The sequence below is a fragment of the Salvelinus namaycush genome, chromosome 5, assembly GCF_016432855.1.
Source record: "Salvelinus namaycush isolate Seneca chromosome 5, SaNama_1.0, whole genome shotgun sequence".
NCBI lineage: Eukaryota > Metazoa > Chordata > Actinopteri > Salmoniformes > Salmonidae > Salvelinus > Salvelinus namaycush.
The window spans coordinates 10,657,002-10,679,050 of NC_052311.1; the positions used below are offsets into that span (position 1 = coordinate 10,657,002).

Below are 22,049 nucleotides of genomic sequence, written 5' to 3' on the forward strand. Positions count from 1 at the left end.
GAGAGAGAGAGAGAAACACCGACAGACAGTGTGGGAGAGAGAGAGAGAGAAACACCGACAGACAGTGTGGGAGAGAGAGAGAGAGAAACACCGACAGACAGTGTGGGAGAGAGAGAGAGAGAAACACCGACAGACAGTGTGGGAGAGAGAGAGAGAGAAACACCGACAGACAGTGTGGGAGAGAGAGAGAGAGAAACACTGACAGACAGTGTGGGAGAGAGAGAGAGAGAGAGAGAAACACCGACAGACAGTGTGGGAGAGAGAGAGAGAGAGAGAGAAACACTGACAGACAGTGTGGGAGAGAGAAAGAGAGAGAAACACCGACAGACAGTGTGGGAGAGAGAGAGAGAGAGAGAGAAACACTGACAGACAGTGTGGGAGAGAGAGAGAGAGAGAAACACTGACAGACAGTGTGGGAGAGAGAGAGAGAGAGAAACACTGACAGACAGTGTGGGAGAGAGAGAGAGAGAGAAACACTGACAGACAGTGTGGGAGAGAGAGAGAGAGAGAAACACTGACAGACAGTGTGGGAGAGAGAGAGAGAGAGAAACACTGACAGACAGTGTGGGAGAGAGAGAGAGAGAGAGAAACACTGACAGACAGTGTGGGAGAGAGAGAGAGAGAGAAACACCGACAGACAGTGTGGGAGAGAGAGAGAGAGAGAGAAACACCGACAGAGTGTGGGAGAGAGAGAGAGAGAGAAACACCGACAGACAGTGTGGGAGAGAGAGAAACACCGACAGAGTGTGGGAGAGAGAGAGAGAGAGAAACACCGACAGAGTGTGGGAGAGAGAGAGAGAGAGAAACACCGACAGACAGTGTGGGAGAGAGAGAAACACCGACAGACAGAGAGAGAGAGAAACACCGACAGACAGAGAGAGAGAGAAACACCGACAGACAGTGTGGGAGAGAGAGAGAGAGAAACACCGACAGACAGTGTGGGAGAGAGAGAGAGAGAAACACCGACAGACAGTGTGGGAGAGAGAGAGAGAGAAACACCGACAGACAGTGTGGGAGAGAGAGAGAGAGAAACACCGACAGACAGTGTGGGAGAGAGAGAGAGAGAAACACCGACAGACAGTGTGGGAGAGAGAGAGAGAGAAACACCGACAGACAGTGTGGGAGAGAGAGAGAGAGAAACACCGACAGACAGTGTGGGAGAGAGAGAGAGAGAAACACCGACAGACAGTGTGGGAGAGAGAGAGAGAAACACTGACAGACAGTGTGGGAGAGAGAGAGAGAGAGAAACACTGACAGACAGTGTGGGAGAGAGAGAGAGAGAGAGAGAGAAACACTGACAGACAGTGTGGGAGAGAGAGAGAGAGAGAGAGAGAGAAACACTGACAGACAGTGTGGGAGAGAGAGAGAGAGAGAGAGAAACACTGACAGAGTGTGGGAGAGAGAGAGAGAAACACTGACAGACAGTGTGGGAGAGAGAGAGAGAAACACTGACAGACAGTGTGGGAGAGAGAGAGAGAGAGAAACACTGACAGACAGTGTGGGAGAGAGAGAGAGAGAGAAACACTGACAGACAGTGTGGGAGAGAGAGAGAGAGAGAAACACTGACAGAGTGTGGGAGAGAGAGAGAGAGAGAAACACTGACAGACAGTGTGGGAGAGAGAGAGAGAGAGAAACACTGACAGATAGTGTGGGAGAGAGAGAGAGAGAGAGAAACACTGACAGAGTGTGGGAGAGAGAGAGAGAGAGAAACACTGACAGAGTGTGGGAGAGAGAGAGAGAGAGAAACACTGACAGAGTGTGGGAGAGAGAGAAAGAAACACTGACAGAGTGTGGGAGAGAGAGAGAGAAAGAAACACTGACAGACAGTGTGGGAGAGAGAGAGAGAAAGAAACACTGACAGACAGTGTGGGAGAGAGAGAGAGAAAGAAACACTGACAGACAGTGTGGGAGAGAGAGAGAGAAACACTGACAGACAGTGTGGGAGAGAGAGAGAGAAACACTGACAGACAGTGTGGGAGAGAGAGAGAGAGAAACACTGACAGACAGTGTGGGAGAGAGAGAGAGAGAAACACTGACAGACAGTGTGGGAGAGAGAGAGAGAGAAACACTGACAGACAGTGTGGGAGAGAGAGAGAGAGAAACACTGACAGACAGTGTGGGAGAGAGAGAGAGAAACACTGACAGACAGTGTGGGAGAGAGAGAGAGAAACACTGACAGACAGTGTGGGAGAGAGAGAGAGAGAAACACTGACAGCCAGTGTGGGAGAGAGAGAGAGAAACACTGACAGCCAGTGTGGGAGAGAGAGAGAGAAACACTGACAGCCAGTGTGGGAGAGAAAGAGAGAGAAACACTGACAGCCAGTGTGGGAGAGAGAGAGAGAGAAACACTGACAGCCAGTGTGGGAGAGAGAGAGAGAGAAACACTGACAGCCAGTGTGGGAGAGAGAGAGAGAGAGAGAGAAACACTGACAGCCAGTGTGGGAGAGAGAGAGAGAGAAACACTGACAGCCAGTGTGGGAGAAAGAGAGAGAAACACTGACAGACAGTGTGGGAGAAAGAGAGAGAAACACTGACAGACAGTGTGGGAGAGAGAGAGAGAAACACTGACAGACAGTGTGGGAGAGAGAGAGAGAAACACTGACAGACAGTGTGGGAGAGAGAGAGAAATACTGACAGACAGTGTGGGAGAGAGAGAGAGAAACACTGACAGACAGTGTGGGAGAGAGGGGAGGAGAAACAGATGAGAGACAGTTTTAAACTGTGTTGGGTGGGGCAGTGGGGGGTAATGTTTCCTGTTGGACACAACAAAGTACATCTAATAAAAGGACAGTCACACACTTTGCTTCTAAAAAACATTTAAAGCACAGAAGCACACATAGCACTCAACTAAAATACACATCAACCCAAACACATAACAGCCAGCCCGCTAGCATGGCGTGTTATATCACGGTTGCCGTAGTTACCTGAGCTGGCGACCTCAAAGCCTGCTGGGATAGCAAGGGTTGTAGTGGGAACTCCTCCATTAGCCAGTTCTGCAGCAGCAACATCCCCCTCCACCACCTGACCCAGAGAGATTACATCAACAACACACAATATCCCTGATTCAACTGTTTTTACTGAGCGGCTTGGTACAGATGTAGGATCTTAATTTGACCTATATGGTCACAGCAATAGAATTCTGTAGCAACACGTATTGAATGTTTAGTCCATAACATTGCGTGATCTGTGGTTAGCCTATTAGCTGGCCAAAAGTAGGCTACATGAAAAGTGCAATACTGTTAAAGGGGGAATTCGCAGTTGAAACAATAACAAAGTTTGTTTCGATAAAAAGCTGGTGGATGGGGCTGGAGAAATGTAACCACTCTAAAATGCATAGACAGAGCTATGGATGCAAGGATTGACCATCCATTATGTCAAAATCATAGTTTTAACCATGGTTTGAGACTATACAGTGTTTGTTTACATTTGCTTTATTTACAAATATTGGAGTAAAACAAGGTTATATTTGTGGTTCTGATGGGGTATGATAGATGAACTAAGCTCATGAGGCATTTAGAAGTTATATTCTTCAAGAATCAATGGGTACATATCATTCATTTATAAGTCAAAAAATTTATGTAGCAACTGCTGATTGCCGCTTTAATATAACCATGTGTTAGTGTGGGTTTTCAGTGAATTTATGTAAATCACAGAGCTCATTTGCATTTCCTGCGGTGCAGGAAAATTCTCAGCAACAAGAGAGTGATCAAATTGAGACAGGAATTTCCGACACCAGTAGCTTGTGAAGTCAAACTTAATCTGGACTCTCTCCCTAAAACAGATCCACCCAATATAATCCAATACAACCCAAAATAATCCAATAATTTCATCCTTTATTACTGCAAATTATCCGTTTTTTTAATCCCTTTGTATTTCTCACCAGTCTGGGGCTAGCAGAGATCAGGCTTCCTTTCTTCAGCAGCTCTGAGAGGAGAGGGGAGGGAGGCGGCGTGGACTTCTGACTATGGAGCCTCTTCTGTGGCGAGTCATCTACCAGAGACCCAAGGCTTCCCTCCTTAGGCAGCACCATTGGAGCATCCGATGATGGTGGAAACACAGCCACCCCCTGGGCCTACGTGGACAGATTGGGGGAGAAAAAACCCCATTCTCCTCTATTTAATAGACCACAGCACTGCCACTGTATTCCTTCCAATACTGATAGAATTTTTCATAGACTGTCTTTGACCCATTTCGTGCATGCTGATGGAAGTGCAAGGCAGTGCTTGAATACAGAATACGCAAGTCACTTGTCATTTGCTACCAATACACACATCAACAACTGTTGAAGACAAAAAGCTAAACAAAATAACAAAGCAGGCGTATGATGACCAGTACTTGGGTCCTTCCCTTACCACAGTGGTGCCAGAGGTCTCCTCTGCCTGGGGCATGGCTGTGTCTGTTGGGGGCGTGGTGGTATCTGTCTGTGCCTCCATGCTCGTGGGACTGGCACCCAGAGGGGAGCGTACAGTGACACTGGGCACACGCTTGGGTGTGTTCTTAACCGCTTGGCGAGCTGAGATCAGAGAGGGTACGGGTTATTATCACTAGTAGTTCCTGAGCTTAATCATTGGTCCAATCAGTGGTGCACAAACATTTGGATTATTATTATTACTATTAGGCCAAAGCTTACCCTGATAGGCTGTATCTGTGGCCTTCCTCTTAAGATCTGCCTCATCCTCATCCTGCATCTTTTTCCTTCCAAACAAAACCATTTTAAAACACAATCTTCACTGCTAAATCTGGTACAGAAAGTACACTCTGAATCACAACGTAGTGTATACAACAAATAAACACAAAGACACTGGTGGACAGACAGACATGCAGACACAAACCGAGAGACAGACAGGTGGACAGACAGACCGGTTTCTTACTGTGATACTTCTGTCCACAGCTCCTCCAACCGGGAGTCCAGATGTCCGGTCTGGATCAGATCCACCTCCTTCTTCAGCTTCCTGTCAGAGCAGGAAGTAGAGGTCACATTGTCATCTACAATGGCTTTGAACAGAAACATTGGCTATGCATTGAGAGCGATGGGTTTAATGTGTGAGAGTGGGAGTGTGCATGAGTGTGTGTGTGTGTAATGTGAGAGAGATAACAAGAGAGAGAGAGACAGAAAGACAGAGTGAGAGGTTGAATAGGTGTGTGAGCAAGAGTGCCCATGTGTACTGACCTGTATTTGTCCTGTGTGTCTCTCAGTAGTTTCTTCAGCTCCTCTATCCTCTTGGCAGTAAGTCTTCGAACGATCACATCCTCGATGGTCTCCACCACCTCACCCTTTTCCCCACGCTTACGCCTGAAACAGCAATGTACATTAGACACATGACTACACTATGTGGGAACTGCTCTGATGACAGCTGGAGTGCTGCCTATGCAATAGAATACTCCAATAAAGCGCATGTGTGTGTTTGTGTACTCACTTTGGAGCCTCTGTGGTCTCCAGCAGCTCAGAGTACTGAGAGGCACAGTGCTGTGGGGGTCAGAGACACAGACAGCAAGTTAGATACATTATAGATACACACAAATGTATGTGGACACCCCTTCAAATTAGTGGATTTGGCTATTTCAGCCACACCAGTTGCTGACAGGTGTATAAAATTGAGCACACAGCCATGCAACCTCCATAGACAAACATTGGCAGTAGAATGGCCTTCCTGAAGAGCTCAGTGACTTTCAAAGTGGCACCGTCATTGGATGCCACCTTTCCAACAAGTCAGTTTGTCAAATTTCTGCCCTGCTAGAGCAGCCCCGAACAACTGTAAGTGCTGTTATTGTGAATTGGAAACGTCTAGGAGCAACAACAGCTCAGCCGCAAAGTGGTAGGCCATACAAGCTCACAGAATGGGACTGCCGAGTGCTGAAGCGCGTAGTAAAAATAGTCTGTCCTCGGTTGCAAAACTCACTACTGAGTTCCAAACTGCCTCTGGAAACAACGTCAGCACAAGAACTGTTTGTCGGGAGCTTCATGAAATGGGTTTCCATGGCCGACCAGCTGCACGCAAGCCTAAGATCATCATGTGCAATGCCAAAGGTCGGCTGGGAGTGGTGTAAAGCTCGGCACCATTAGACTTTGGAGCAGTGGAAAAGCGTTCTCTGGAGTGATTAGTCATGCTTCACCATCTGGCAGTCCGACGGACGAATCTGGGTTTGGTGGATACCAGGAGAACACTACCTGCCGAATGCATAGTGCCAACTGTAAAGTTTGGTGGAGGAGGAATAGTGGTCTGGGGCTGTTTTTCATGGTTCGGGCTAGGCCCCTTAGTTTCAGTAAAGGGAAATCTTAACGCTACAGCATAAAATGACATTCTAGACGATTCTGTTTTAGCATGACAATTCCCTTGTGCACAAAGCGATGTCCATACAGAAATGGTTTCTCGAGATTGATGTGGAAGAACTTGACTGGCCTGCACAGAGCCTTGACCTAAACCCCATCAAACACCTTTAGGATGAATTGTAACGCCGACTTCGAGACAGGCCTAATCGCCCAACATCAGCGCCTGACCTCACTAATGCTCATGGCTGAATGGAAGAACGTCCCCACAGCAATGTTCTAACGTTTAGTGGAAAGCCTTCACAGAAGAGTGGAGGTTGTTATAGCAGCAAATGGGGGACCAACTCCATATTAATGCCCATGATTTTAGAATGAGATGTTCGACCAGCAGGTGTCCACATACTTTTGGTCATGTGCTCATATATAGTAGCTGACCTTTTAATCTTGTTCATCATGACAGAGATTAATTGTTATGTCACAGCGTGTCTGTCTCATACCTTTTGAGAAAACCAGTCTGGAGGGCGGCCTTGCTCTGAGAAAGGTTTGATGGCTCTGCTGACAGACACCCTGAAAGGCAGGAGGACAATCAAGTAGTGTACACAAATGACCATGTAGAAAAGTTTACTATGCACACTAGAGAAAGATAAACATGTAGATGCAGACAGTGACAGACGGGAAAAAGTTTGTTTACCAGTTTTGGTCTCCGCTCCTCATAACAGAGGAGGCTAGGCATAGTTTCTCCCTCAATGACCACGGTTCCGTCGGGCCAACGGACAGCATCTTGTGTTCTACATAAAGACAGAGATAAGGAAATGATGAAGATTGGAAGAGGTAGGTTAGCAATAACCCATACATAGATGCTAACTACCTTTAGCTCCTATAGACGATAGTATCTTCTGGCCGGGGGAGTTTCGTTAAAACCTATATATTTCTTACCTTTATTTAACCAGACAAGTCAGTTAAGAACAAATTATTTACAATGACCGGACGACGCTGGGCCAATTTTGCACCACCCTATGGGACTCCCAATCACGGCCAGATGTGATGCAGCCTAGATTCAAACCAGGTACTGCAGTGGCGCATCTTGCACTGAGATGCAGTGTCTTAGACCACTGTGCCACTCGGGAGGGAGAAATCAACCCCCAAACCACCAATTCCTATGATTAACAGTGTTAAATAACACTAATATGTAATAACTATTTTTGTGAACAAATGTTTCATTTTGTCATTATAACAAGGTTGGAAGAAACGTGAAAATCTTTTTGGGAAATCTGTTGCAGCTCAAGTCTATTACAAAACCCACAATACAATGCTGTCTCTTCTGGGCTGGCTAGCTTTGTTAGGTAGCTAGAAAACATAGCTACACACAACAATACCAGCACGTGAAGTAGCTAGCTTGCAATCGGCTAAACAAACTGAGCTATAAATGTAAGAGTCTCTCTCACAAGAGTTCAACTTGCAGTTTGTATCTGCCCAGAGCACGTTTCTTTCACACAGAGATACTTTTGAGGAGATGGGAAACTATTTGAATCGTATTAACGGCCATTGTGTACGTTGACAGTGCATCGTCAATTGGCCACGCGATGCATTCTGGGACAAGGAGAGTTCTCCTTCAAGTAGTGAATGGGAATCAATCGGGCGCCTGCTCAAAAATGGAATTTCGCAAACAAGAAGTACAACATTGCAAATATTTTCCAAGATGTGTGATAATTAACGTGTTCTCTGTACTATGGTATAGCTTTGGAATCGTAACATTACGTACTTTTGAGGAAAATAAGCAGGTACCCCGACTTTGAGAAGGAATTGCATGACGATTAGTTTAGCAACCGCGGGCTGGATTAAGACAACGTGAATGCGATTGGTCGACAGTCAGTCGGAGGATTTCTTCATTTATTGCCCATTGGGATACCTCCCTCATCCTTTCTGTAATATCTCTGTTTTCCACAGACACACATTGTGCAGTGCAACATGGTACTTGGAAGGAGAAACTGAGATTAATAATTTGGTACACTGTTTAGGCTGACAACATGAGCGTATTATCCCCTAGGTAGCCTAGTGGTTAGAGCGTTGGACTAATAACCGAAAGGTTGCAAGATCAAATCCCCGAGCTGACAAGGTACAAATCTGTCGTTCTGCCCCCGAACAAGGCAGTTAACCCACTGTTCCTAGGCCGTCATTGAAAATAAGAATTTGTTCTTTACTGACTTGCCTAGTTAAATAAAGGTAAAAAAAGAGATATATATATTTGGCCTTGTGTTTTAGGTTACTGTCCTGCTGAAAGGGGAATTTTCCCCCCAGTGTCTATTGGAAAGCAGACTGAATAAATGTTTTCCTCTAGGATTTTGCCTGTGCTTAGCTCTATTCAATTTATTATAATATATATTTTTAAATGCTCCCTAGTCCTTGCTGATGACAAGCATACCCATAACATAATGCAGACACCACCATGCTTGAAAATATAAAGAGTGGTACTCAGTGGCGTGTTGTGTTGGATTTGCCCCAAACATAACGCTTTGTATTCAGGACATAAAATCAATTTCTTTGCCAAATTGTTGCAGTTTTATTTTAGTACCTTTTTGCAAACAGGATGCATGTTTTGGAATATTTTTATTCTGTAAAGGCTTCCTCCTTTTCACTCTGTCATTTAGGTTAGTATTGTGGATTAACTACATTGTTGTTGGTCCATCCTCAGTTTTATCCTATCACAGTCATTAAACTCTCTAAAGTCACAATTGGCCTCATGGTGAAATCCCTGAGCAGTTTCCTTCCTCTCCTACAACTAAGTTAGGAAGGACACCTGCATCTTTGTATTGATACACCAACCAAAGTGTAATTAAGGATGAGGTAGTCATTAAAAAAATCATGTTATAACATTATTATTGCACACAGAGTAAGTCCATGTGACTTGTTAAGCAAATTATTACTCCTGAACTTTAGGCTTGCCATAACAAAGAGGTCGAATACTTGTTGACCGAAGACATTTCAGCTTTTCATTTTTTATTAATAATAAATATTTTTTAAAAACATAATTCCACTTTGACAATATTGGATATTATTTGTAAACCGGTGACCCAAAATCTAAATTTAACAATCAAACAGGCAAAGTGTCAATACAGGACTAAGACTGAATCGTACTACACTGGCTCTGACGCTCGTTGGATGTGGCAGGGCTGGCAAACTATTACAGACTACAGAGGGAGAGGGAAGCACAGCCACGAGCTGCCCAGTGACACGAACCTACCAGACGAGCTAAATTATTTCTATGCAAGTAACACTGAAACATGCATGAGAGCACCAGCTGTTCCGGACGACTGTGTGATCACGCTCTCCGTAGCCGATGTGAGTAAGACCTTTAAACAGGTCAACATTAACAAGGCTGCAGGGCCAGGCGGATTACCAGGACGTGTACTCCGAGCATGCGCTGACCAACTGGCAAGTGTCTTCACTGACATTTTCAACCTGTCCCTGACTGAGTCTGTAATACCAACATGTTTCAAGCAGTCCACCATAGTCCCTGTGCCCAAGAACACTAAGGTAACCTGCCTTAATCACTACAGACCCGTAGCACTCACATCTGTAGCCATGAAGTGCTTTGAAAGGCTGGTCATGGCTCACGTCAACAGCATTATCCCAGAAACCCTAGACCCACTCCAATTTGCATACCGCCACAACAGATCCACAGATGATGCAATCTCTATTGCACTCAACACTGCCCTTTCCCAACTGGACAAAAATAACACCTATGTGAGAATGCCATTGACTACAGCTAAGCGTTCAACACCATAGTGCCCTCAAAGCTCATCACTACGTTAAAGACCCTGGGACTAAATACCTCCCTCTGCAACTGGATCCTGGACTTCCTGACGGGCTGCCCCCAGGTGGTAAGGGTAGGGACAACACATCCACCACGCTGATCCTCAGCATGGGGCCCGTCGGGTGCATGCTCAGTCCCCTCCTGTACTCCCTGTTCACCCTTGACTACATGGCCAGGCACGAATCCAACACCATCATCAAGTTTGCTGATGACTACAGTGGTTGGCCTGACCACCGACAACGATGAGACAGCTCATAGGGAGGAGGTCAGAGACCTGGCCATGTGGTGCCAGGACAACAACCTCTCCCGCAACGTGCTCAAGACAAAGGAGATGATTGTGGACTACAGGAAAAGGAGGACCGAGCATTCCCCCATTCTCATCGACGGGCTGTAGCGGAACAGGTTGAGAGCTTCAAGTTCTAGGGTGTCCACATTACCAACGAACTATCATGGTTCAAACACACTAAGACAGTCGTGAAGAGGACACGACAAAGCCTATAACCCCTGAGGAGACTGAAAAGATTTGGAATTGGTCCTCAAAAGGTTCTACAACTGCACCATCGAGAGCATCCTGACTGGTTGCATCACTGCCTGGTGTGGCAACTGCTCAGCCTTCGACTGCAAGGCACTACAGATGGTAGTGCATACGGCCCAGTACATCACTGGGGCCAAGCTTCCTGCCATCCAGGACCTCTATACCAGGCAGTGTCAGAGGAAGGCCCTAAAAATTGTCAAAGACTCCAGCCCCCCTAGTCATAAACTGTTCTCTCTGCTACCGCATGGCAAGCGGTACCGGAGCGCCAAGTCGAGGTCCAAAAGGCTTCTTAACAGCTTCTACCGCCAAGCCATAAGACTCCTGAACAGCTAATCAAAGGGCTACCCAGATCCCTCTTTTACGCTGCTGCTACTCTTTTTATAATCCATGCATAGTCACTTTAACTCTACCTACATGTACATATTACCTCAATTACCTTGACTAACCAGTGCCCCCGCACATTGACTCTACTGGTATCTCCTGTATATAGCCTCGCTACTGTTATTTTACTACTGCTGTTTAATCAATTTGTTACTTTTTTCTATTTTTTACTGAACACATTTTTATTTTTTTCTTCACGTCTTAAAGCATTGTTGGTTAAGGGCTTGTAAGTAAGCATTTCACTGTAAGATCTATACAAATACTGTTGTATCTGGCGCATGTGACAAACAACATTTTATTTGAATCCTTTTTAAATTCAGGCTTTCACACAACAATGTGGAAAAAGTCAAGGGGGTGTGAATACTTTCTGATGGCACTGTATGTTCTATCAGTTGGTAAAATAAAAATGTCCCTATGATTTAACTTTAAGTGGTCCGGAGATCGTGTAGGGACGCATCATAATCTTCGTCACTGGAGATATATATATATTTTTTTAAATATACCTGTGCTAATTACCTATCTGCATCTACAAACACCTGTGTGTAAACGGAAGACGGACGCCACAAACGTCTTGTCGACTGCAACTGTGCTAAAACAGTAAGTGTGTATTTGTGAAATTATTTCGATGTGATATGAAAGTAGAGGGATTCATGTTTCTAGAACTGTACCGCAATTGAGAATCGATTCATGTTAATGTTCAGACCCGAGCGTACTGGCTCTTAACAAAACTTCCCCTTACAGAAGACTCCTTCGTCCAATGACTCATTACTGACTCATTACTGAGAGTCATGATCAAGAGCTACGCCTAACCCTAAGTCCAGGTTGGACGTTTAGATGGAGTATTTGGCTGCCAGAGCCAATTTGCCTCTAAATAGAACATGTAAGGTCCTTGGACTACAATGAGTAACATTATGCTCCTTTAGTCTATTATTATGCTATCTTAGATTTGACCAGGGATGCAAACTGCTGAGGGCCCAAAAAGGCTACACTTTTTTTTGTGGTTAATGTGAACCTAACTCAGAGCTAAAAAATGTAAAGAAAGCAATCCAATATTATTTGTTGCCTAGACTTTACTGCAAATGACACTCAAGTCTTGAGAAAAAAACAATACACTAATATTGCAGTTAGCCATGACAACCTTCATAATAGAACACTTGTGACCCCACACATAAATATTGCACTTGGGAAAAAACATCTTAAAGTAGAAATAGAATGAAACAAACTGGCATTCTATATTTGCTCTATTATAGTGGCCACTATAGACACTATATCAAGTGCACAAGGCTACACGTGTGCAAAAATCCCCCTTTAGTAAAACTAAGTATAATCCACCCTCATTCTCACACACATGTGTTACTGTCAAATTCAACACAACAAAATCAATATATTTGGGCTTCACTGCACATTACTACATTGGACACTTTATGTCTGTGGACATGTGTTCTACAATGTGCCAGCAAAAGTGAGAAAGAGGGAAAGTTTGTGGTGTTCCTTTCACCTCTATAGTGGCATCCAGCTTAAGGCAGGCCCAGCTCCAACTACACTTCATCCCTGAATCCACTTGTTTAACAAGCAACGCCTAATTTTCACCTAATTCTCTCAATCTGAAAATTAATCACATACGGTAAAGGGAGATAGTGGTTTGTTCGTTTGTTAACGTTTCACACAGATTGCCAGGGTCCAGTAAGCAACTAACGCGTTATAACTTGAGGAACGGCAAGGAGTCGTATACCAGTTAACACTACAGCGAATTGGTTAGGTTACTAATGTTAGCTCATCTGATGTTGTACAGTTAGCTAGCTAACGTTAGCTGTCCGACTATTAGCAAGTACATTTTCACACCATAAACTAAATTATTTGATCAGATAAATTGGATAATGTTGCTCAACATTTTTATGGCTAGCTAATGGAGAATTCGATCCAGCTAGCAAGATACAACGCTAATACTTGTTCCACCACACTTTCTCCCTCACCTCAAACTTTATAAATGCCAGTAGTTTTTCAGTTACAGCTAATGAAGTACGCTTCATCACCTTCTCCGTAGTCAAGCTTAACGTTACCGCTTCCTTATCGTTCAGGGGACGAGCTGCTGTAACTGGCAAGCTGCCTTTCCAGAGCGCGCGCGGATGCTGTAACTAGTAACTGGTTGTCTCTTCTTGCTTCAGTCGCGTGCTGCGCTGCATTCTGTTGTTGTGTGAACGATTGGCTGAGCCTTGGATACAGCCAGTATTGCTACAAACGCGCATCACTCGTTCAATTACAGCCAGTAGTGATCCAACCCCCCCCAAAAAAACGTTTCTCATCGGATCTACACGAATTACGTAAGTCACCTATTTTGGATTCAAAACGGTGAATTTCGCCGAAATGTGACTAGTTTGCATCCCTGGATTTGACAAGTCGCTGCGCAGGGGGAACCATTACCCTAGATTTGAGCTCTGACCTAACTAGTTAGCTAAACAGCAAGCTACAATCTTGTTAATGCAAAGAAAGGTTCAATCTAGCTAACTAGAAAAGCATAACATTACCACTTAGCTAGCTAGGTAATCTAACTCAGTACTTGTTTTTGTTGTTTACCATATTCGGCTAGGAAGGTACGCGCTCAGTAGCTAGGAACACATTGTTAACTAGCAATTTAGCTAGCTAGCGTGCCCGGCGCTAACAAAACCAAGGAAGGCTAACTAGACGAATATAATGTATAAAGCCAGCTAGCTACGAACATATTGTACATTACATTTGAAATGTATGTGTACGTTGTAGCTACATTTGCAAGCTAGCAAACAATAACAAATAATACTCACTCCCGACTCCACTCGACATTTTTTTCTTTGTCGACAGGGCCTCGCCACTAAACTTCCGCCGGAATCATTTCAATGTAGCACAGGCGCTGACGATGACATAACAAGAAATCACATACCCGCTCATCTATTATAGGGGGATTAGCTCAAATGGTAGAGCGCTCGCTTAGCATGCGAGAGGTAGCGGGATCGATGCCCGCATCCTCCATTCTTTGAATTGCATGTGATAAAATTTGCTTTCTGAGGTAGTATGATCAATTTTCTTTGCTTCTGTGTTATGTTAGAAATGGATGTTGCTGCAGTTGTATTTTTGTAACTTTTGCAGTGTTGGAAAAAGTACTAAATTGTCAAACTTGAGTAAAAGTAAAGATACCCTAATAGAAAATGACTCAAGTAAAATACTACAAGTATTTGGTTTGAAATATACTTAAGTATTAAAAGTACATGGAATTGCTAAAATGTACTTAAGTATCAAAAGTGAAAATCAAAGTATACACTACTTTACACCACTGAACTTTTGTGACCTTTTTCGCCCTTCATGTCCAAATCATCCTAAAGTACAGTATGTAAAATAAATTGTGTTAACAGTTTTACATTTAGAATTAAAGTGTTTTTAGGTATGATGTAGTTTGTTGATTAAGACGACATGGAAGCATGTCAAATGTATGATTTAAAAAAAATACAGCCGTTGTGTCGGGTTATGAGTAAAGTAGGACATTTATCATTGGAGTAACGGGAGTATCCTACGGATGTGTCCTACTCCGGGGCATGGTCACGTTAAGCCCTGCCTCACCGTGTGTATCTATAATGTGACTGCTGAAAGGATATTTGGTTTATCCGTACAGCTGCGATCTAGCTATTTTTTTGTGTGCTAAATTTGATATCTCATCAAAATGACAAGGGAAATACGGTGGCTGATAAGGAAAACACAACCACAATGTTATGGTGGCTCATTAGGAAGATGAAACGCATTTTAAAGTTCATGACACTGAAACAAAGGGGTAAACAGCAAGTAGGCCTACACGTTTTTAAATTCCGATATGATATCGATATCAAAAAATAAATAAAAATGAAACGGATATCGATATGGACTTTCCATATTGGTGGCCATCATTACTCATGAATCATGATCAGATCAGCTCACCTATAGGAATAATCACAGCAATGAGCTCCCGTGTGGCACAGTGGTCTAAGGCACTGCATTTCAGTGAAAGAGGTGTCACTGCGGTCACTGGTTTGAATCCAAGCTGTGTCACATCTGGCTGTGATTGGGAGTCCCATAGGGCGGCGCACAATTAGCACAGCGTCCGGGGTAGGGGGTAGGGGTAGGCCGTCATTGTCCGGGGTAGGCCGTCATTGTAAAAAATAATTTGTCCTTAACTGACTTGCCAGGTTAAATACATTTTTTAAATGACCTCAATGGGCACTGCGACTGCTTTAATATGGTTGACATTGGGTCTGCTTTTCTGTACAAGTCACCACTTGTCCATCAGATCTTCTCAAAGAGATCTGATTATATGAGATCTTGTTACATTATGAGTATTTTGGTGGTACATAAACACTTTACGAATGCTACATTGCTTATAGCCACAGACTATTCACAAGAGAGACCGACTCAATTGGATAGGTGATACAGGCCTTGTATTAAATCATAAATCAGCCTATGTCACAGAATGGTAGATGCTAGCTGGGACCCTTAAGACGACCCTACCCTAAACCCTGACCCTAACCTTAACCCCTACCCTTATTTTAACCATAACCCTTACCCAGTGGCGATTTTAGCATGTAAATATTGGTGTGGCAAACAATTTTTTTTAGATGCATGCCAGCAAAGCCACTAGACAACACAACAACGACAAGCGGTGCCCAGAAACTGTTAGGGCCTAAATAAAGCTGTCCCAAAAGCAGAGCTTTCTTTCCAGCACAATGGAGTGAATCCTTACCACTGCTACACCTGGCTATCAGCGGAGCCTTGTCTGGCAGCGAAACAGTTCATTCAGCCTCATTTACTGCCTTTAAAAAAAAACATAGCTGATATGGCTGACTTGCTTAAACAAATGTGGTTTCTACTGACAATCGATGTACAAACTATGGCATAAGGGAATGATGAGCGGATAAGAGGCATTCCGTAATTTCGATTACGACATTAATGAACGAACTAAGATGAACGTAGTCAATATAACTATGTGTTCAGCACTTTTGAAATGTACAGCGACAGAATTCAGAACATTGTCCCTCTTACAGTATTTTCCCTGTACACCAAGTCAGAACTGTACAATAAATAAAGGGGGCATATAAGCAGACAATGAAAGCTCTTACAATATTTGATGATGACATTTCTCAAAAACAGGTTATAGGCTACATGTGCACCACTGAGTCAGAACAGTAATGTTAGGTGAAATTAAGAGGTGAAAATAGACAAAATTATTAGGGTGAGGCACATGGGCTACTAGCCACTTATTAGACAACATATGCTTAGTATTACTTTCTTAGCTACAGTATACATATCTCCCTGGCATATTACATCATCAGCAGCAGCATATAAGACATTTTTGGACTCACCTTGTTGTGATGTGCTCACTTGAACAGGAAGGTGGCACAGCGGTCCTTTGTGGGCAAATTTTGTCATCAAAGAAAGACAAAGAGGCCGGATTTACAATTCCGAGTTGGATGACCGTTCAAAACGTATTTTCCCAGTCTGAGCTCGTTTATTCCCAACTTCCCAGTTGCAATGCTTGCAGTTAGCCACTGTCACCGATTCCTTCCAAACCACTCATTGTTGAATTTGCGATTTCCAACTTACTGTGTAATATTTATGTCCAATGGCCGATGAGCACCGATACGTTTTATCTAGAATTTCTCTTCATTATTTATGTTCATATGACAAGGATTAAAAAGGATTTGCCAGTAGATTGTCTACTTGATTCATGATGATGACTGCAAGCTAAGATTTTGAAAGTAATATGTTGATATGATCAGTCCAACCAAAGCTACTGTACATACAACGTGATTTGACGTAATTTTATCTGTAGCCAATCACAGTGCAATGCTCCTATTTTCTGCTGACTTGTCCCACCACCACAGAAAGCACTGAGCTAGGCTTAAACACCTGCATTTTGGAGCTGCCTTACTCAAGAAAACAAAAAAGAGACTATGTTTGTATGTGGCTTTTTTAACTCAATGATATATATATTTTTTTACATTGTTAGCAAACTGATATGTGACTTGTATTAATGCCAAAATACATGCAAAACAGGCAAGCCTCCCCACCAAAACATATTTGTATATATTTTTTTTTGCTAAAAATGTGGGGCCACTGCCCTTATCCAACCCTAACCGTTTTTAAACTTCAATGGGATGACTTCAGAGTTTAACGTCCCAAGGATCCTTTTTAGACTTTTGTCACATTTTTACCTATAGGTACTGTACATGGTTTCCTGCTGATCTTGCTCTGCTGAAGTGCAATAGCAGACTCTAGTGGTTAGATGCTATCATGGCATTTTGATATAATATGACTTGGTGCCATCAGTAGCAATTATTTGATTGGTTCTTATGACTCCAGTTAGTCACCCCTATGAATATGACAGCTTAAAGCAAGTGTTATAATGCATCATAAGTGTATCAAAAGGCATCTCAAATGCAGTTATGAAGCATGATGTGTGTGTGTGCTTCGTAGAAAGTATCAGCACATCTTTTCTCTACTAATCTTTATTAAAAAGTTAAATCAACTCAGTAAAAGTTCACAGTTTGGATTGTTTTATCTATATCAACAGATATCATTTTCAGGACTCATTCAATCTTATCATAGCAAAGTGACGTGAGCTCATGGCAGCCATAAAAGTAGAACAACACATTTATGCAATAAGAAACGGTTTCCCAGACCCAGATTTAAGCCAAATCCTGGACAAACAATAATTATCAATGGAATATGGTCATTGAAAGTGCATTATAGTCCAGGAATAGGCTTAATACCAGGCCTACGAATGTTAAACATAATGCCTTTTGCTACCACACACACACACACTGCATACCTTATATTGTAACATTGGCCTCATTCCAGGCTGATTACATTGCAGTCATTGCATTGCATCAACTACTGTTCAACTACTGTACTAGCATCAGACACAGGGTCGCTATGAAATTCATATCCAGGCGTTGTGAGATCTGGCAGGTGTCTGGAATGTAGTAGGCCTGGAGCGAGTCCAATGTTTGTGACAGTTGATAAACATAACAACATTAATTAAATCTGGTCAGATCAGAAACACTCATAGCATACATAACAGACAGTGTATATAAAACTGAACAGCCCTGATATCCCACATTTCACTCTAATCTGGGACAGGGCGCTATGATTGGCTGATTGTCTGATTAACAACATAATGTCAGAGTAGTGTGTTCCAAGCCCCTGCTATACACATTGGGAGACCCTGCTGGCTGCAGCTTCTCTACACTGGGGGATGTTCCAGAAAGTTGGATCAATGACTTAGCCGGCCTACTGTTCAAAATTGTAACCAACAAGTAAATAAAGAGTTATATGTGGCTGTTTATCAAAGGTATCTACCCCACTGGTCTAAGGCACTGGTCTAATCTTCATAGAGACAGCTTTCAGAGAATAATGATAACCTTTCCAGTGATTCCAATTGACACTTGTATGTTTGGTGGTTCCCCATAGGTACTCTCCATTGATGTTAGCGTAGTGACAAGAACCATACCAAAATGTCCCATAGTAAGTAGCTGCACAGTTGTCAGACCAAGTGTCCTGGTCTTTGTCGAAGGTGCTGAACATCAACCCGCTATGATAGGCCAGTGAGTCACCTTGGAAACAGAAAAAATTGTCTATTTAGAGTGTTTGCATTTTCTAAAAACTCTACAAATGCGACCCAACTTACCATAGCTAAGCCATATAATTACCTCACTATAGACCTACCTCACTATAGACCTACCTTTCTAAAACAGTCACTATTACTACTGCAATGTACTGTTACTACTACTACTTCTGGGCTGCTTACTACTACTACTACTACTAGGCTACAGTTACAACATGCACCACTACTGCAGTCACAACTTCTACAGTTATCCCACTACAGGCCCACTACTATTTCCAACACAGTCACTACTACTATGACATTCCCCTACATTTTCCAACACTGGCCTCTAACAATTTAAACTTCCATACATTTCCACTAGCATACAAAATACTTATAGGAAATTTCACCACTTTTCAACCTCATATTCATCATTTCCAGCACCACTCCAACACCAACATATGTGAAAAAATAAATAAATAAAAAGGGCGGATGCACACCAGATGATGTCAAAAGTGTTTCTGGATGATCATCTGGTTAACATCATGTGATTTTTAACCAACTCTGAGCAGGCAAAGGCTAGTAAAGTAACATTTTCCTGGTGAAAATCACATGATACACACCAGATGATGTTAAAGGTTTTTCCAATGACGTAATCAGAAACATAGCCTATCTTCCTCTATCCTTTTGACTACAACACATAGTAAAGTGCTGTTTTCACACTTTGATGTTGGGGTGGTGCTGGAGATGATGAATGTGAAGTTGACAAGTTGACAATTTAAGGATGAGTGACAACTGAAGCAAGCACACATATTTTTTCAGGAAAATTACCCATTAAAGTGCTCTGACGTTTATAGGACAAAAACACAGCATTTGTTCTCAGACAGCTGTGAAGGCAGAGCACATTGTGTGAATAACTTGTGTTCATCTTTGAAAATGGTATCACCGACAAGGCAAAAACAACAAATGTTGTCTCTCACTCACCTGCTCCTCTGTTGGTGAATCCAGTGACATGTAGCTTGTATCCGTCTGCCTCAGAGTCCAAAAAGAAGGAAGAGTACATGGCAAACACACTGTTTCCTTCAAAGTCCTCCATGTCTACCCTCAGCTCATACTTCCTCCTCTTAGTGAGAAGGTGGATGTTCTCCAGTCCTGAAGAGACAACGCTAGATCAGATTGCAGATTACAGTATACAAAGTTATCATTTGTATACTCTACTTGTTTCATCTTATTTTGGGCGATTATTTTCTTATTTTTTGCTAAAGTAAATTCTCACCTAGCCAGTATTCTCCCTCTGGGTTTCCAAAACCAACTTTGTACTGGTTCCAGGGTCTGTAGAAGTTCAGAGATCCATCTATCCTCCTCTGGATTACTTGAGTGAGATAGAGACAGACAGACAGACAGACAGAGATGTTTAGCAACTGTTCACATGGTCTGTAAGGATAGAAATGTTAATAAGAGCCCAACATAGTACTATGATACTCACAGTCCACTTGCCTCCATCCGTGTTCATGTCACAGTACACCTGAACAGGTGTCAAAAAGGGGTAGATGGGGTAGACGCCACTTGCTTGCGAGATGTTGTAGACTTCATTACAGTCTGCATCCAGGTTGATATCACATCGAGGGGCAGAGTGGACTGCTACAACAGCCAGAAGTAACACTGCCAACATTGTGAGCCTTAGAGAGAAAGGAGAGAGAGAGAGAGAGAGAGAGAGAAGAAATAGAGAAAGTAAGAGAGACACAGAGAGAGATAGGTGGTTTCAAACAAAACCTCTACCTTTCAATTTAATTCACACATAACATTTAAGAAAATACAATTATTTGATTTAAGTCAGTCTCGCCATCATTATAGTTCAAAGATTTTCAGCCTCAAGTTCAAACCTTAAACAGAAATATTGAATTCGATAGTTAGAAAAAACAGTTAGTTGAATTCTAGCGACTGTATTTTAAAATATGCAGTCCAACCCTAAAGTGTCCCTGTCCTACCCAGCTGACTAAGCATCAGTGTCCACTGTTTCTGTTCTAGCGCTCTCTAAGCTTTAGGAAGACTTTTATACAGCCATATATGAATATTAATTGACATATTAACATAAACGTGATGGAGAGGTAGAACTCAACACTAGAGGATTCAAACAGGTCACGTGAAGTTACACAGGTTGCAAAAATCACAGTGTAACAGCAATCCAGTTCTAAATTGTATCTTTCTGTGAAGAAATGTTGTTGTTGTTGGTGACTGAAAGGTCAGAAGAAGAATACTTTTATGGTCGATTGTCATTTTCAGATCATGAACATTCATCTTTTATTGCCACCAGCAGGTCACTGACTACTGACTAACAGATAGATGGTTGAATGTTGGTGGTAGCCTCGCAAAGCCACCTGATCCCGCAAGCTTACATTAAACCCTTTTACGCAGCGTGAATCAGTCTGGTATTTATGAGGCTATGTTGGTGGTAGCACTTCAATGCTTTTAGACCAATACTGTTTTCAGGAGCTACTCGTTGTTTCCCTTTCTGTTTTTAATGCTGTGTGCACCCTAGCCATGATGTAAATATGTCTGTTCCTATTTCTGTAAACGAGTAAAAAAAATAAAAATAAAATCTGCTTTGTCTGTAGTGTCATTGCTCCCTCTTGGTCAAGTCATTATTGTAAAAGAGAATGTGTTCTCAATGACTTACCTGCAGGTTAAATAAAGAGGCAACACTCTTTAGTGGGTCCCATACACACTCACGTTGTACAATGGATTTGACACAATGGTTGTGATACAACAGATATTTGTGTGATACAACGGAGAGTTGGTCTGCACAAAAATGATTACAGAACAATTGTGCAGTTTCACCACAATGCTTGTGTAATATTTGTTGTTGCCAAAAACTCATCCAATCTGGGTTCACCCCTCAATCAAGATCGCTTGTCAGGGGCCTCATTTATAAATGTGTACGATCATTTCTTAAACTATGATAATAAAATCTGGTTTATATAACATCTACACCCATTAATTAAATTGTGTTAATCACAAATATGCATGTTTCATTCATAAATCACACAATTTCATGCAAAATCTACTTAAATTACATAGTTGTAAAATGTTGGTATGCACATATTTTATCGTAAATGGTATGCGACGAAATTACAGTGTTGGACTTGACATGAAAATAAGGTCCCTGGTCACAAGCACCTGGTGTGTGTCAATCCCCTGTTTTTGCAGCAGAGAATCTAAATCTGGTTCTTAAAATGTTTTCATCGATGAAACCTCTGATCTCAATACAGTTTTCTGTTCCCGAAGCTAGAATCTGTTACGAACACAGTGCACTAAGTTTTGTAGACGCGACTTTTTGCCAACATTCCTATCTGGTAGTTCAGTTTAAGGCACTTGTCAAACTCGTTCCACGGAGGGCCGAGTGTCTGCTGGTTTTCTCTCCTCACTTGTAATCCTCCATGGAATGAGTTTG

At 42.7% G+C, this 22,049-nt stretch overlaps 2 protein-coding genes and 1 non-coding gene across 3 annotated transcripts in view; 1 reads left to right on the forward strand and 2 right to left on the reverse strand.

The window, feature by feature from the left end:
* LOC120047965 (bromodomain-containing protein 8-like) overlaps positions 1-13,852 on the reverse strand; it is a 51,007-nt gene extending 37,155 nt beyond the window's left edge. The window contains exons 1-10 of the mRNA XM_038993600.1: positions 13,797-13,852; positions 6,960-7,056; positions 6,766-6,835; positions 5,418-5,467; positions 5,171-5,293; positions 4,872-4,952; positions 4,631-4,695; positions 4,353-4,513; positions 3,881-4,072; positions 2,925-3,021 (exon numbers count right to left, since the gene is read on the reverse strand). Of these exons, the coding sequence (XP_038849528.1) occupies positions 2,925-3,021; positions 3,881-4,072; positions 4,353-4,513; positions 4,631-4,695; positions 4,872-4,952; positions 5,171-5,293; positions 5,418-5,467; positions 6,766-6,835; positions 6,960-7,056; positions 13,797-13,815 (955 nt within the window). The 5' untranslated portion in view covers positions 13,816-13,852. The remainder of the gene's footprint in view (positions 1-2,924; positions 3,022-3,880; positions 4,073-4,352; positions 4,514-4,630; positions 4,696-4,871; positions 4,953-5,170; positions 5,294-5,417; positions 5,468-6,765; positions 6,836-6,959; positions 7,057-13,796) is intronic.
* A 76-nt stretch (positions 13,853-13,928) lies between these two features.
* On the forward strand, positions 13,929-14,001 carry trnaa-agc. Its single transcript has one exon. It is a non-coding gene; the product is annotated as a tRNA-Ala (tRNA).
* A 4,362-nt stretch (positions 14,002-18,363) lies between these two features.
* LOC120046932 (microfibril-associated glycoprotein 4-like) lies at positions 18,364-20,270 on the reverse strand. Its single transcript, XM_038992482.1, has 4 exons — positions 20,081-20,270; positions 19,875-19,970; positions 19,583-19,750; positions 18,364-18,608 (listed from the first exon to the last, which is right to left on the reverse strand). Exons 1-4 carry the CDS (start codon positions 20,268-20,270, stop codon positions 18,364-18,366), a joined length of 699 nt encoding a protein of 232 aa, XP_038848410.1.
* Between the last annotated feature and the right edge of the window lie 1,779 nt (positions 20,271-22,049).